General features: G+C 40.9%; 2 protein-coding genes across 2 annotated transcripts in view; one reads left to right on the top strand and one right to left on the bottom strand.

Annotated features, from left to right (window-relative positions):
- LOC144010356 (uncharacterized) overlaps nucleotides 1-17,405 on the top strand; it is a 144,955-nt gene that overhangs the window by 12,067 nt on the left and 115,483 nt on the right. The window lies entirely within an intron of this gene.
- LOC144011735 (uncharacterized) lies at nucleotides 5,982-14,823 on the bottom strand. The gene is made up of 2 exons (XM_077511695.1): nucleotides 14,646-14,823; nucleotides 5,982-9,053 (listed from the first exon to the last, which is right to left on the bottom strand). Exons 1-2 carry the CDS (start codon nucleotides 14,767-14,769, stop codon nucleotides 7,408-7,410), a joined length of 1,770 nt encoding a protein of 589 aa, XP_077367821.1. The 5' UTR covers nucleotides 14,770-14,823; the 3' UTR covers nucleotides 5,982-7,407.

Raw genomic sequence — 17,405 nt, 5'->3', positions numbered from 1 at the left:
GACAAAAATGATCACATAAAGAGAAGCGACAGTACAATGCAATTGCATTTGTACTTCTGAGTGTGGCGCTGATGAGATGATGCTCCCCCTGGTGGGAAGTGTGTGGCAATACCTTACATCCCTAGCCAATCAGCATTAGTGCCCTCCCTACAAATAAGGAGTCAGTTGGTACCTGCCCTCAACTTACTCCTTGGCTCTGAGGTCCGCCTCCTTGACTTCAATGGCTTGTCATCATCAGTCATCACGAACATTTTACCTTCATTGGAAGGTAAGTGTTGCGTCAAAACTTTGCTGAAGGAAAGTGTGAGAGCCACAGATGAGAAAAACTGGCCAAAAGTCTTTTGTATTACTTGCAGTACAAATAAATATTGTACATATCAATAATATATCATCAGATACTGTCCCAAACATTTACTACTAACTAAGACCGCTAATTAAACTCATAACATTTGGTGGTTTAAATCTCATCCCAGATAATAAACTTTCAGTTTACCTCAAAATGCTTGTTCAACCTTGATGACGAATTTTTAAACTGCACATCCACTTTAATAAACTGGTGCCATTTAAAACTTTACAATTATATCGGGAACAAAACATTGAAAAAGCGAATGAAACTTTCGAACTGCAGCAAAAAATATATAAAAAATGGCGGCATCTGTCGATGCCTTGATGACAATGCTTGCTTTGAAGCCTCCGCACAGTTTCCAGCAACCAATCATAAGGCAGCGGGGGCGTGTCCTGCCTGACTTAACTTCCGCCGCACTTCCGCAGGTCTTCTGTACTGTGTGGGCTGTCGGCTATCCAGCTCAGTGCTCTCAGTCTAGTTAGCTTAGCTTAGCTTAGCTTAGCTTAGCTTAGCTTAGCTTAGCTTAGCTTGCTAGCTGCTAACAAAGAGAAGCACATAACACGTGGTCAGGAAGAGACCAAGTGTGACTTTGTTGGCATTATTGTGCCAAATTGTCGGCGAGAACGACACCAAAGGACGAGGAGGAACTCTTTGGAGTCAAAGAAGAGAACGAGCAACATTTTCAACCGCTGGACGATGTTTGCGAGCAGCCTCGAATTGTGCTACACGCAGCAGGTTTGTACACTTCTTATTACTCTCCCTTTCTGAAGCACAACTATAAATACTATAAAGCGTGAAGAAATTTCAGCGCTGTTCAATTCAACTTTATTCCGGACAGGGGACGGTTATCCAGTCATCAGACAGTCATACCAATGTCTGTAACAGACGTGTGCGATTTGAAGAACACTTTAACGTCCAGGATATTATTGTATTAAAACGGTGTTTCCCCACATACATTTTTTTTTACAATATTACCACATTAATCTTTTTGTCATGATTACTGCATTATTACATTCAACTGCTGTTGCAACCACTGTTCATTTTGACAAGAAATTTCAATTTAGTTTGTCTTTTGATCAAAATGTATCAAAGTTGTAGTCATAATTTAGTCCTCTGATTGTATTTTAGTATTAATCCAATTTTAGTATTGACATTTTAGTCACCATACACATCAACGTTTATGCAGAAAATTATAACACACCTATTTGTAACTGTAGTTTAACACGCAAGACACATTTCACACAATGGTGTCTTTATTGTTTCAATGAAACGTGTTTAACTGACAATAATAAGACTTAGTTTTCACCTGAATAAAAAAAAATAAAAGTGCACAATTAAATTGCTTGAGATTAATCTTACAGCTGCGCAATGAATGTAACCATGTTTGAACATTGACCAAAGTGCAGTGAACACTGAACAGTTTCTGAGTGGTTCTTTTCTCCAACTCGCGTTTCATTCATTCTGATTGGATTGTGTGAATTTTCGTCACTGTGTTGTTTTCATTTTCGTTTTAGTCATTGACAAAATTGTCAGTCGATTTTAGTTATAGTTATCGTCTCAATGAATGGCTTCTATTTTAGTTTTTGTTTAATTTTTGTCTGAAAAAAAAGTTTGTCACAAAAATCATGACAATTTTTTGTCGACGAAATTATCGCTAGTTGCCACTGTAGCATTCATGAACTAAACTTTGTTTATTTATAAAGCGTCTTAAAAACAGGCATTGCTGTATACAAAGTGCTGCACATGAAATATAAATCGGTTGTGCAGTCAAGAATAAGGTAACAAAACAAGAACAAAGCAAACATTTTGAAGTGCGTATACAAGTTTTTTTTTTTTTTTTTTTTTTACAAGTAAATACATTTTACATCAGTAAATGAATAATAGGCAAGTGAATAAATAAATAAATACATAGATAAATAAGTAGAATAAACATCAAAACGCCACAAAACACCAAAAACAATGTTTAGTTTCATGGTGCGCCAAAAGCCAAAGAATACAGTTGTGTTTTAAGACGTGTTTTAAAAGAGGATAAAGAGGGGGACGGCCTAATATTTTGTGGAAGGTCGTTCCAAAGGGAGGGACCGGCGGCAACAGCAAAGGCTTGATCTCCTCTAAGCCTCCGCTTTGCCCTCGGTACCTCCAATTGAGTTTGGTCTGCTGACCTGAGGCACAGAGCATGTGCGTAGGGCTGCAAGAGCTCAGTGAGATAAGGTGGCGCAAGACCATTTAGAGATTTAAAAACAAAATTAAAGAATCTTAAAGTGGACTCTAAATTTTACAGGCAGACAATGAAGAGAGGCCAGGATTGGGGTTATGTGCTCCCTCTTACGGGCACCAGTAACGAGCAGCAGTATTTTTGGATTGAGGACAATCAATGACAATCAATTCCATTTCGTCAATCAGTGTTGAGTTTATATGGGGATATGTGCGAACTGCGCACGAGACGACACATGAAAATAGAATGAAACGGGTACGCTTAATTAAGTAGAATTAATTAATTAACAGTTATAAGCGGTTATGAAACACAGTCCGTGTTCCCCTCCGCGAACCTGGCTGACATCCCGCTCGTGAATGTGTCTGATTATCCTTCTTTTACACAAATAAAAACCGTTAGTATTCCTCATCGGAGGACGTTGCCGAAAAATTATGATTTGACGAGGGGTTCGTGACCTGGTCAAAATAGTCCGTGTGCCGCGTCATCCTGTGCTGCCAGCATGTGAGCAGTGCTAATTTCGTCAACGAATAATTTTCATCATGAAATTTTTCTTTCAGATCAAAATTAAACAAAAACTAAAATAGAAGCCATTCATTGACATGATAACTAAAATTGACTGACACTTTCATCAATGACTAAAAGGAAAATGAAAACAATACAGTGACGAAAATTCACACAATCCAATCAGAAGGAATGAAACGCGGGTTGGAGAAAAGAACCACTCAGAAACTGTTCAGTGTTCACTGCACTTTATTTAATTTAATTAATTTTTTTTTAATTGTATTTATTATTGTGCAACTGTAAGATTAATCTCGCCGCCCAAAGTCCCGGAACCTCGCCAGGCGCCGCCCAAAGTTCCGGAACCTCGCCAGGCGCCGCCCAAAGTTCCGGCGGCGCAAGCCCTGCAGGCTGCCTTCACCTCTCATCGGGCGTCAAGGACGCCCTCCTGACTGCCCCCGCTGGGACTCTCTCTTCGGGCTTCGAGGACGCCCTCCTGAACGGGACTCTCGTCTGGCGTCATGGACGCCCTCCTGAACTGCCTTTTGTCTGGGACGGATGGGTGGGCCGTGTTCCCACCTCCGTGCCCCCTTCCGCCCGCCCTTGTTTTTGGACTTTTTATGTTGGTGGGACGTCTGGAAGCCGCCCTTGAGGGGTGGGTTCTGTCATGTTTTGTGGGGGGTGGGATTTTGTTTTCTTTTGGTGTTTTTGGTTGTTTGTCATGTGTTCCTTGTCTCTTCCCTTGTCCCGTCATGTCAAACCACGTCCACCTGAGTGTTTCTTCCCTTCCCAGTGTATCCACCAATCAGCTTCCCTTGCCACTTGTCTTGCCCAGCTGTGTCTAGTCATTGTCAATTAGCCTGTGTGTATTTAGTCACCTGTTTTCCGTTCGGTTCTTGGGGGAGTCATTGTGCCTGTTCATGTTCATGTACCTGTTTGCCATGCCATACCATGCCATGCCATGCCATGCCATGTGTTTGTTTTTGATCTTGTTAATTTTTTCCATAGTCCCTTGTTTACATTTTTAGTTAATTAAATCCCTTTTTTTACTTGCATCCCTGCATTGCCCTGTTTTTGTTGCCCCCTGCATTTGGGTCCTGCCTCCAACACCCCCACACCTTGACACTAAGTATGTGTGTATGTTTGTGTATATTTACACGCACCCACCTCTGGAGATGGGGAGCGCCGGGCATAGCCCGAAGAGGCTCCATTGTTGAGGCGGCCGATCGGAGCTGCGGCCGTAAGGTGGTCGGTGCCTGTCGCGGCGACAATCCTCGAACCACCAGTGGTCAGGGATGCTGTCAAGCTGAAGAAGGAGTCCTATCGGGCCTTTTTGGCCTGTGGTACTGCGGAGGCAGCTGTCAGTTACCGGCTGGCCAAGCGGAACGCGCCTTCGGCGGTCGCTGAGGCAAAATCTCGGACATGGGAGGAGTTCGTTTGAGGTCATGGAAAATGTCTTCCGGACGGCTTCGAGGAAATTCTGGTCCACCATTGGGCGTCTCAGGAGAGGAAAGCAGTTCACTATTAACACTGTGTATAATGGAGATGGTGTGCTGCTGACTTCGACTCGGGACGTCGTGAGTCGGTGGGGGGAATACTTCGAAGATCTCAATTGCGCCAACACGTCTTCCTTTGAGGAAGCAGCCTGGCGACTCTGAGGTGGGCTCTCCTATCTCTGGGGTCAAAGTCACTGAGGTGGTTGGAAATCTCCTCGGTGGCGGGGCCCCAGGGGTGGATGAGAACCGCCCGGAATTCCTAAAGGCTCTGGATGTTGTGGGGCTGTGGTGGTTGACACGCCTCTAACGCTCCTTGGTCAATAATTTGCAACGCTATTGCTCAAGATTTATTTATTTTTTGCATTTTTATATATTTTAGTTTGGTTTTAAGGTATTTACAAAGACAAAGGGCAAGGTTAAAATGTTAATTTAAAGATGCCGGGAGAATTTGTCGGCTGCGTGACGTCACTCTCGTGGATTTTGACAGCACGCACGTATTATTTTTTTCACTCACTCACTCACAGAAGCTAACGTGTGAATGGGTGAGTGAAAAAAAAATCCGTGTGTGCTTTCAAATTGCCGCAGGAGTGACGTCACGCAGCTGACAATTTCGCCCGGCCCCGTTTGCGACACGCCAAACCCCGCTCTGCGATTGGCTGCAGGGGTGTAAACACTGTTTTTCCACAGAAACGTCCCGCTGTTCACAAACCAAACATCCATCCATCCATTTTCTTGACCGCTTATTCCTCACAAGGGTTGCGGCTGGCGCCTATCTCAGCTGGCTCTGGGCAGTAGGCGGGGTACACCCTGAACTGGTTGCCAGCCAATCGCAGCAAACCAAACACAAAATTACAAAATACAGGCTGGGGCGGTGGGGGTTTATAGGACAAAATCACCCCCAGAAATTAAGAATTAAGGCTCTCCTATCTCTGGGGTCAAAGTGACTGAGGTGGTTGGAAATCTCTTCGGTGGCAGGGCCCCGGGGTTGGATGAGATCCGCCCGGAATTCCTAAAGGCTCTGAATGTTGTGGGGCTGTGGTGGTTGACACGCCTCTCACGCTCCTTGGTAAATAATTTGCAACGCTATTGCTCAAGATTTTTTTTTTTGTCTAAGAATCTGCATTTTAGTATGTTTTAGTTTTGTTTTAAGGTATTTGCAAAGACAAAGTGCAAGGTTAAAATGTTAATTTACAATGATTGTCGCAAACGGAGCCGGGCGAATTTGTCGGCTGCGTGACGTCACTCTCGCGGGTTTTGACAGCACGTACGTATTTTTATTATTAGTAGTAGTAGTAATAGTAGTAGTAGTATTCACTAACTCACTCACAGAAGTTTACATGTGTAAATGAGTGAGTGGGAAAAAAATCCATGCGTGCTTTCAAATTGCCGCGGGAGTGACGTCACGCAGCCGACAATTTCGCCCCCCTCTGCGATTGGCTGGAGGGGTGTTAACACTGTTTTTGTTTTTTTTTTGCAAAATACAGGCTGGGGTGGTGGGGGTTTATAGGACAAAATCACCCCCAGAAATTAAGAGAAGCCCAGATCTGTAAATTGAGAAGTAGTTTGTTTCAATCCTGCATTTAAAAAGTGCATTTTCCTGCGTGAAACCGGCAGACTGGGCCTTTAAACTCATAACATTTGGTGGTTAAATCTCATCCCTGATAATAAACATTCAGTTGACCTCAAAATGCTTGTTCAACTTTGATGGCGAATTCTTATTAAACTGCACATTCACCACAATCAACTGGAGCTCTTTTCAATAAGTCCAATTTAAACTTTACAATTGTATCGGGATCAAAACACTGAAAAAGAGAATGAGAGTTTTGATTCCAACTGCAGCAAAAAAATGCCCAATTGTATCTGATTGCAGACCGCAGAACGGAACACTACGCCCCCAGCGGAACACTACGCCCCCGCAGGCTACGGGTAGTCTTAAGAGGACAAAGGTCGGAACAATACGCCCCCCAATCACGGAACACTCCTCCCCCAGCGGAACACTCCGCCCCCGCAGGCTACGGTGGATTCCCCATTTGCAAGTTACTACTTTTAGGTCAGCATATTGTACGGTACACAGGTTCAAACTATTGTTCCATGTGAAATAACAATTGGAATTCAACGAGAGAGATATGGAAGAAAAACATTGTGTTCCACTAAATCATTTCAATTCATTTTTCAAACTTTCTGTGCGGGAAACGAACTTTTCTTTAGCGACCTATGTGCTAATGTTCATTAAATAAAATACATGTCCACTTACTTTCTGCTCCCGACTCGTCATTTTACAAATTATTTTGTGTCGTCCCCGGGAACTTTTTGAGAACTAAGAGGTTATGATAATGGATGGAATGATTTCGTTTCGTAGTTCTCGTGGCGACCGCTCGCTGCAGAGAAGTTGAGAACAACACTACTGGATCACGACAGCAGCGTCACTTTCCGTCAATCAAGAGCATAGGGGCGTTCCGTTCCGTGGGCGTTCCGTTCCGTGGGCGTTCCGTTCCCAGTCTGCGGTCTGCAATCAGACTCGCGATCAGTTGCGTTATTTTTTGGACACACTAATTTGTGCATAATTAATTAACCTAAAATAATGTGTTCAACAACAGCCTTTTAATATGTATATAAGGCAAACTACATATGAATGGACATTTACATGTCAACATGACAGATTATAGCCGTCAGTTATAATCTGTAGCCACTTGTCAGGTTGATGTTACGTTTTCAAAACAAACTCAATTTCAAAATAGGCTAAGACACAACACACGATACAAGTACACAGATCAATCATTCATTTAGCGGTAGAAATTTCTGCACCATTTTAAACGTCAATTCCTAAATGAGATCATATCAAGCTTCATTCATCAACCGCTTTTCTCACCAGCACACTTGTGCCTCTCAGCGTTGCCCTTTGTTGGGAATCTTTGACCACAAACTGAGCAAGCAAAAGGCTTCTCTCCAGTGTGGGTTCTTGTGTGGATTTTTAAGTATCCCTTGGAATAAAAATTTTGACCACAAACCAAGCAAGCAAAGGGCTTCTCTCCAGTGTGGGTTCTTGTGTGTATTTTTAAGTCTCCCCTGTGAGCAAAATTTTGACCACAAACCAAGCAAGCAAAGGGCTTCTCTCCAGTGTGGGTTCTTGTGTGTGTTTTTAAGTGTCCCCTCTGAGCAAAATTTTGACCACAAACTGAGCAAGCAAAAGGCTTCTCTCCAGTGTGGGTTCGTGTGTGGATTTTTAAGGATTCCTTCTGAGAGAAAATTCGACCACAAACTGAGCAAGCAAAAGGCTTCTCTCCAGTGTGGGTTCTTGTGTGTATTTTTAAGTATCCCTTGAAAGCAAATTTGTGACCACAAACTGAGCAAGCAAAAGGCTTCTCTCCAGTGTGGGATCGTGTGTGGATTTTTAAGGATCCCTTCTGAGAGAAAATTCGACCACAAACTGAGCAAGCAAAAGGCTTCTCTCCAGTGTGGGTTCTTGTGTGTATTTTTAAGTCTCCCCCTTGAGCAAAATTTTGACCACAAACCAAGCAAGCAAAGGGCTTCTCTCCAGTGTGGGTTCTTGTGTGTGTTTTTAAGTGTACCCTCCGAGCAAAATTTTGACCACAAACTGAGCAACCAAAAGGCTTCTCTCCAGTGTGGGTTCTTGTGTGTATTTTTAAGTATCCCTTGAAAGCAAATTTTTGACCACAAACTGAGCAAGCAAAAGGCTTCTCTCCAGTGTGGGTTCTTGTGTGTATTTTTAAGTATCCCTTGAAAGCAAATTTTTGACCACAAACTGAGCAAGCAAAAGGCTTCTCTCCAGTGTGGGTTCGTGTGTGGATTTTTAAGGATCCCTTCTGAGAGAAAATTCGACCACAAACTGAGCAAGCAAAAGGCTTCTCTCCAGTGTGGGTTCTTGTGTGTGTTTTTAAGTGTCCCCTCTGAGCAAAATTTTGACCACAAACTGAGCAAGCAAAAGGCTTCTCTCCGGTGTGGGTTCGCGTGTGCGTTGTTAAAGTTTCCTTCCTAGAGAAACTTCGACCACAAACTGAGCAGACAAAAGGTTTATCACCAATGTGGCCCATCGCATGATTTCTCAATTGAGACTTGGAACCAAAGGTTTTTCCACACTGAGAACATTTCCACCGTTTGCCATCAGTGGGACATGTCACATCATCGTCACACTCTTCATCTTCAGCAGTGTGAGCAGCGTGTGACGCGTCTTCACCATCTGACATAAGAGCTAACCGGCTGTCATCATTTGTCATTTGTTGTCTGCTTGGAGACTCTGCCCCTTTGTTCTCTTCATATTGACGTTCATCTTCAGTCTTCAAATGGACACCAGTCTCGGGCAACTCTGTGAAGTGCTCCTCCTCTTCAATGTATGGTGGCAGCTGCTCCTCTTTTTTGATGTTGGGAGGCTGTTGCCGCTTCTCTTCTTTAACTTGAAGAGGCTCCAAGTCCTCCTCCTGTTTCACGCCAGGGAACTCTGGCTCCTGCCGCTCAGGAAAAATATATTTTTCACTGACATCTGCGAGACACAAGATACACATGGTTTGGTAAAGTTAATTTATTGTGATGTTATGTATTTTATATTGAAGTTTATCACATGGGCCACATGAGTGAATGAATAACAATCTATACACAAGTATTTTTTTTAAACTTTTAAACATTTTTTTTTAAACTCAACAAGTGAGTCACATCCTTTCAGGGCAATTCCCAAATGATTCCACAAATTAACACCTAACAGATACACACCTTTGCTCAATATTTGTTCTTGTTTTGTTTTTTGTTTTTTATAGACATGTGCACCCCTTATATCATAAGGACTGTGTCTAATTTGGTGCTAATTTAAACTCAACCAAGTCATAAAATTTCATTGTATTTAATTTAATAAATAATGGATGTGTTGATTCAGTATATTTTGATTAATTAATAATTCTTATAGCTCTCTTTTGCAATTTGAATACAGAGTTGGTGTTTGTTTTATTTGCATTTGCCCAGATTTTCACACAATAGGTCAGATATTGTAAGAATAATGAACTGTATAATGTATATAATGAGTTCATGTTCAGGACATCCTTAGTTTTATAGAGTATCCCTATGATTTTTGACATTTTCCTTTTAACATTTTCTATGTGTGGCTTCCAAAATAATTTATCATCAATAACTACTACAAGGAATTTGTTTTCATACACCCTTTCTATTTCAATTGAATTAACTTGGGCTGGGTTCAAAATATTGATATATCGATATCGTATAGATACGCCTTTTCATATCCCAATATCGATACATAAAGCCATGTATAGATATATCGACCCCGCCCCCAACACACACACAACACATTCAACACACACAAACAAATGCTTCCGAGCCCGTGTCACTTACACGGTGGAAGCCAGTATCGATCATCTCCCCACCCACCCCATCCCCTCAACCACCATTGGAACATTTGCACAAAAAACAATGTGAATGAGTGTCAGTGTTTTTTGTCACTTTTTTTTTTTTTTTTTAACATAGCCTGCACTGTGGTTGTAATTGATTTAATTAGGGCCCGAGCAGCGACCGCTGCGAGGTCCCTCTTGTTTTTGTAAGAATTCTTCTTCTTCTTCTTCTCCGTAAACGATCGCATTTTTGAGGGCCTAAACATTTACGAAAACTCACCAAACTTTGCAGTCTCTTCGGGCCCGGCGAAAAATTTGATATTTTGTAGTTGTCATAACAATGCGACTCTATAGCGCCCCCCTAGCGTAGAAAAATAAAAACCATTCCCGGCCCGTTTGACCTAGAGCTACGAAAATTGTCAGGCACATGTAGCACCCTGAGACGCACAAAAAAAGTCAGTGGAAGCCATTTCCCAAAATGTACAGGAAGTGAGCTATGAATTTTTTAATGTCCAATTTTGGCCTATTTTGGCACATTCACTGTGGTCATACTTTTTCCCCCTTTGCAAACATTTTTCATCCAATTCACTTCAAACTTGGCATTTATCATCTCAAGACCTGAGAGAACAACTGGGCAAAAAATCTTGCCTTTTCGAAATACTATATGACAGGGGCGGGGCATCAAATATTGCCTTTAAAATTTCATTTGTCCAGAAAGAGCAAATGCTTAATAACTCCCATGTTCAAGCTCCAAAAAAATCTCAAACTTCTCATGCAACGTAATAGTCACGGCCTGAAAACATCTATATGATAAAATTCAGTTATACATATAGCGCCACCTAGTGGTAACAATAAGTCATATTTTACGTTTTTAGCTACTGTGCTGAGCTCGTTGAAGGGATCCAGTTGAAAATTGGTCAGAAAAGCCTTAAGATGTTGATCATGCCCCACACCGAATATTGTAACTTTTCGCCAAAGGGCGTGGCCGCTACGGTGACGCAAAGTCTGAAGATTTTTTCGTGAATATAAAAGCTGCATTAACTTGACCGAGATGATCCTATCTTCTCAAAATTTCACACATTTGATGAGAGTCCAGCCCTAAAGACATCTACGAACTTATATTTCATCTTACTGATAGCGCCACCTAGTGGCATTTTTTTTCTTACGAATTTTCTTCTACGTTTTTGTCCAAACACGTTAACTGGACCTACCTCAGATTTGCTCAGATGAGGGTTTCGGCCTTCATGATGTCACAACACGAAGTTTGTGAGTTTTCGCGAATTGCTGTGGGCGTGGCTAAGCGCTGTTCGCCAAGAAAACAACGTCGGTTTTGAGGGTCTAAACATGCACAGAAACTCATGAAACTTGGCACACACATCTGGCCTGGTAAAATGAGCAATATTTTATTGTTGATTGTGCTATTTTTACAAAAATGACTCAATAGCGCCCCCTAGAAATTTTTAACGACGCAGCCCCGGTTGTACGTTTAAGCAAGAACGACGAATATTTTTAGGTGTATGAGGGAGCCCTAGACCTACAAACAAGTCTCTTGGACCCATATGCTAAAATGAACAGGAAGTGAGCTACGAATTTTTGAATGTCCCATTTTTGACGATTTTTGCACATTTACAGGGGGCATACTTTTGCCCACTTCTCCTACACGTTTCATCCGACTGAGTTAAGACTTGACCTGGACCATGTCAAGACCTGAGCCAACGACAGGCGGAAAAATCTTGACTTTTCGAAATACTATATGATGAGGGCGGGACATCAAAATTTGTGTTTTGCACTGAAAAAGGATATGCTTAATAACTCCCCTGTACATGCTCCAAAAAATCCCAAACTTGACATGTATGTTTATAGTCAAGGCCTGAAGCTATCTATATGACAACATTCAGTTATATATGCAGCGCCACCTAGCCCTTGAGGCATGAAAAAATAAAAATAAAAATACCCCACTTACGGTATTTTTACAAAAATTGTAAACTCATTCTCAGTGTGATAACTAAGTCATTTATGAATATTCTTTTACTTTCCACCACTCAAAATGTTCACTGGCATCAGACCTATCCAAACATAAGTATTTTTTATTTAGTTTTATTTATTTTTGATAGCCTCTATGGACGTTAAAAGCAGTATCGTGAATGCAGGATGTACTTAATAACTCCCCGGTGCATGCTTAAAAAAATCCCACACTTGACATGGATATTTATAGTCAAGGCGTGAAGGTATCTCTGTGACAAAATTCAGTTATAAATACAGCGTCACCTAGTCCTTAAGGCATAAAAAAAAAAAAAAACACTTACGGTATTTTGTACAAAATTTGTGAACTCATTGTAAGTGTAATAACTAAGTAATTTATGAATATTCTTTTACTTTTTCCACTACTCAAGATGTTCACTGGTATCAGACCGATCCAAACATATGTACTTTTTTATTTTGTTTTATTTATTTTTGATAGCCTATATGGACAATAAAAGCAACATCGTGCAATGAGTATGAGCGATGACGGGTATATATACTTTTGCAAAAAATACCAATCAGGTCAACTCATTCCCTAAAAATAAAAAAGGACGCTGATTTTTGCAGATCTTAACAATCACCAAACCCCATTGAGCTTGACACACACATCACACCTGGCAAAAAAAATCCACATGTAAAGGTTTATCATGCCATGTTTAAAGAAATTTTGCTCCTAATGTGCCAGTACCCCAATGTGCGAGTACCCCAACGTGCAAGTACCCCAATGTGCAAATACCCCAATGTGGCCCGGGCTGTGAGGGCCCTTTATAGCAGCCCGGAGAGGACACGCCACCCTTTTCCGATTGAGGACCATGGTCTCGGATTTGGAGGTGCGGATCCTCATCCCAACCGCTTCACACTCGGCTGCGAACCGCTCCAGTGAGAGTTGGAGATCCCAGCCTGAAGAAGCCAACAGCACCACATCATCTGCAAAGAGCAGAGATGCAATGTTGAGGCCACCAAACCGGATCCCCTCAACGCCTCGGCTGCGCCTAGAAATTCTGTCCATAAAAATTATGAACAGAATCGGTGACAAAGGGCAACCTTGGCGGAGTCCAACCCTCACCGGAAACGAATCCGACTTACTGCCGGCAATGCGGACTAAACAGGGACCGAACCGTATCAGGGGGCCCGGTACCCCGTACTCCCGAAGCACCTCCCACAGGACTCCCCGAGGGACACGGTCGAACGCCTTCTCCAAATCCACAAAACACATGTGGACTGGTTGAGCGAACTCCCACGCACCCTCAAGGATCCTGCTGAGGGTGTAGAGCTGGTCCACTGTTCCACGGCCAGGACAAAAACCGCACCGCTCCTCCTGAATCCGAGATTCGACCTCCCGACGGACCCTCCTCTCCAGCACCCCTGAATAGACCTTACCAGGGAGGCTGAGGAGTGTGATCCCTCTATAGTTGGAACACACCCTCCGGTCCCCCTTCTTAAAAAGGGGGACCACCACCCCGGCCTGCCAATCCAGAGGCACTGTTTTCACCATAATTATATTAGAATATTAGAGATGAAAACACAAATTTCAAAAAACGGGTTGCTCATTGGTTGAATTGATTTTTGATTATTAAAAGTTAACATTTGCCCAAAAAAAAAAAAAAAAAAAAGTCTACTGGGAATATATAGAAATATGGTTGACGTATTGTAACTTGTTCAACCATTTTTCATTGTGGAGCAAAAAGAAATAATGCAAAAATGTTGCGGAGTCAAGGTGTGAGACTAGGGTCAACACAGCATACATTTTGATCAACATGACATCAGCAACTAATATTGTAGGAAACAAGAGAAAATTGTACATATTCATTTGCATACAGCCTTAAAAAAAAAAATAAAAAAAAGACCTCCGCTTATTTTTAACAATTTTTTTTCTCATTATCTGTAAATTTCAGCTTCTTAGCTCAATAGCTTCCAGGCCATGTGACCTATTGACCCCAAACCAATGCAGCATCATAGTGCCATGTCTGATAGATGATGCACACCTTTTATTTTCTTTTTTCATTTTAGACTTCCACTTATTTTCTGCTTAATAGCTTCTAGGTCAGATGACCTATTGACCCCAAATTAGTTCTGCCTCAAAGTGGCATGTCTGCTCGATGACACACACCTATTTTCTTCTCAATTTCAACCTTTCCTTCATTTTAAATTACCGTTAACTTAATACTGTACATATCAATGTTATTGCTCAATATCACCCCACAAGAGTGCATTCCCAGTGAAATTTGAATTGGTACTGTTATTGTGAAACAGCTTTTAAACTGTTAATAATAATAATAATAATAATAATAATAATAATAATAATAATAATAATAAAACCAAGCATACTTTAAACTGCGTTTGAATTCAATTTTATTTTTGAAAACCGATCTTTTATTTTGAAAACCCAATGTTGTTCTCGGTCACATTCTCCGCGCCAGCGTCTCTTCGAGCACACTACCGTAAATCCTAGAAAAGGGCGAACAGAAAAAAATGAAGTGCGGCTGACTTGACCGCGTAAAAAGAAAAGACGGCTGACTTGACCGCGTAAAAAGAAAAGGCGGCTAGCTTTACCTCAGTTGCAGTTCTGCTAAATCCAATTCGTATCGACTGAGAAATGTACCAAACCGACTGAAGAAAAAAAACTGTGTATCGTAACAAAGTGACCCGGTGAAGAGTCATTACAGAAATAAAAACGTACATATGGTTGAAAAGTGTCGATGAAACAAGTGACAAACCTGCTCTGTTCAACACAACTCGAGGCTGCTTGTAAACGGCGTCCAGCAGTTGACGTTGTCGCTCGTTGTCCTCCTGTGCTCCACAAAGCTCCTCTTCGTACTTGACTTTCGCCATTGTGAACATCTTCACACGATATTCACGACACTTTACGCTCACGATTGACGTCTGCTGAGCCAATTTGGCGATAGCAAACGCGTCTCGTTTTTTGGCACCTAGCAAGCTAAGCTAAGCTAAGCTAAACTAAGCTAAGCTAAGACAAGACAAAATAAAGAGGGCCGAGAGATACGATTGAACCAGACACGAAACGTAGCAATTATGTTTGACTTCAATAAAGTAGTGACGGGGCAAAGTGTCGATGTGTCAGTTCGTTCCGTACGAATTCGTGTTGAATTATTTTTATCGTGAAGCCGAACGTAAACGCGTCGTGCCTGGAATGGAGTCGCTCTTCTGCTACCACGTGAAATCTACGGCAAATACAGTTGGACAAATTTCATGTCACGAAAATGTTAATATTTAATTTTACTTAAAAAAAAATAATTAAAAAAAAGCTCATAAAATTATACGTTTAATTCTAGATTCATTTGGATAATAAAAATAAATAGACCTTTAAACTGCACTCGGACGAATAAGAAGAAAAATGTTTATCTCCTGTACATACGAGTAGCCCAGTTTAGTTTTTTATTTTTTAAATCTCTATTCACTCAATCGGTATACAAACTATTGGGGGGGGAAATAATACAATCATTGTATACACTATAAACAATTAGAACATAGAACACGCCAGGGAAGTTAAAACATACAAAAGCTAAACCAAATAAAATCAATAGTATAACTGAAAGAAAAGAAAATAGTTTGATACAAAATCATATAAATAAATGATAAGTTTGCAATAGTTATACGTTTTTACAGCTTTTGGACACAGACAACGACAAAAAATAATTTCTCATGGATACAAAAAAAAAATCAATAAAGGATTGTTTCTTATGTGTAATCTTCGCTAGAATAATCATAAGATTTATCAAATGAAACTGTGTATCGACATTATTATCAAATTCAAATATACCAAAATAATACATGCTTCCAAAGTAAGGAGAAATCTGGATAAATGTGGATTATAATGAATTGTGATAATGTACCCCAGAATTATGAGTAGCACAGGTTTTTTTTGTTTGTTTGTTTGTTTGTTTTTTAACATCCTTGCTGTTTTACCTCAGACTGTAAATCCACCCAAGAGTCTCTGGTCTTTTTTTTTTTTTTTTTTTTTTTTTTTTTTAAACTTTGAGCCAGGAAAAGTTCTAGTCAAGTGCCGGCAAATTCTATGCACTACTGACTACACTTTTTCTTTTGTTAAACGGCCGAATAGCGCTGCCAAAAGTCAGGTGAGTTGTATCCGTAATTGTGGAATTGCTTTTTCCGTACGCAAAACAGTTTGTTGTTGTTGTGATTGAAGATATAAGCTTCTTTGTGTACGTAGATCAGGTATCCCTTCCAATTAAAACAACCCCGGTCCTCGGCTTCCCCCTCTCCAGTCTATTTTCCATGTCCCTCTCACCCAGCACAGGCAATTCAAATGATCAGGAATCAGCAAGTTCTGGAGAAGCCGGCTTCACGAGCCTCACCTGTGTTGGCTGAGGGAGACATGGGAACACATGCTGGATGGTGTCCCCGAGGACCAGCATTGAGAAGCACGGACCTTCAATTCAAATAAGGCCGGTATCAACTCGATGCTGAAAACTGCTATGAGCATACTCGCCCAGCTCTTATGTGCAATTTTGTTTTTCAAATTCAGTTAGTTTTGCTCGTGTTCTTTTTTCTTCTTCTTTATTTTAGTCGAATTTTTTGTTGCAATTTTTTGAGTGCAAGGTTTTAGAAATGATCACATTAACTGGAGATTGTATGGAATTTAAATGTAATTTAATTATTATTAAAAACATTTTTTATTTTTTTTATGAACTCATTGACTGGCAGCCATTTTGAGTGAAGCCAACCGCCTGTTTTACTGGATTTGGACTGATTTTGCAAGGCCCACAGAATGTTGTATTCTATTGCCATAAATATATGGAACCTACCAAAAAAAAGATTAGAGTCTCTTCTTTCATCAGGGAAACAAAAGTATATTTCTATCCATTTGCATTTAGCAGCAATTAGCATTAGAATATAACTTTCATCATTATTCACAAATCTGTTTAAAACAGTGGAGAAATAGCTTGTTTTCAACATGGCCCTGGCTGATCTCTTCATCAATTCTCCAGAGCATCAGGCCTGAAACTAAATATTGATAAATGTGAATTGTTTGCCCTTCATGAGCAACCAGCACCCTCAATATGTAACATTACCGTTAAAACTAAAGTCACTATTTTTCCATCTACTGCTCGTTAGTCTTTAATTGACAGACAATAACATTGATTTGACGGTCTACGCTCGTTGTTCGTCCTCAATTACAGTCTGTGTGGCGTGACTGCCAACTTCGCGAATCCTCTTCTCTTCGAGGTGTACTTTTGTAACTGTCCCGGGCCGTTGAATTTTGGGAGGCTTGGAACGGATTAGGGCATTTACATGGAAAATGCGTCTCTACTTACAAATTTTCTACTTAAGAACTTTCTTCCAGAACCAATTCATTTTGTAAGTAGAGGTAACCACTGTATGCACTTTTTTTTATTTTTATTTAGGTGAAAACTAAGTTATATTATTGACAGTTGAACACGTTTCCTTACAACAATAAAAGGACACCATCGTATGAAATGTGTCTTGTGTGTTAA

The sequence above is a fragment of the Festucalex cinctus genome, chromosome 1 (genome assembly GCF_051991245.1).
Source record: "Festucalex cinctus isolate MCC-2025b chromosome 1, RoL_Fcin_1.0, whole genome shotgun sequence".
NCBI classification, from domain to species: Eukaryota; Metazoa; Chordata; class Actinopteri; order Syngnathiformes; family Syngnathidae; genus Festucalex; species Festucalex cinctus.
Note: the sequence above shows the minus strand (reverse complement) of the source record. Positions and strands in the feature narration are given on the sequence as shown.

Bases quoted from the DNA above. Each gene is read 5' to 3' on its own strand.
- LOC144011735 (XM_077511695.1), bottom strand. From the start codon at position 14,769: ATGTTCACAATGGCGAAAGTCAAGTACGAAGAGGAGCTTTGTGGAGCA. The intron at 9,054-14,645 runs GTTTGTCACTTG...TGTGTCTCGCAG, and splicing joins AGTTGTGTTGAACAGAGCAG to ATGTCAGTGAAAAATATATT.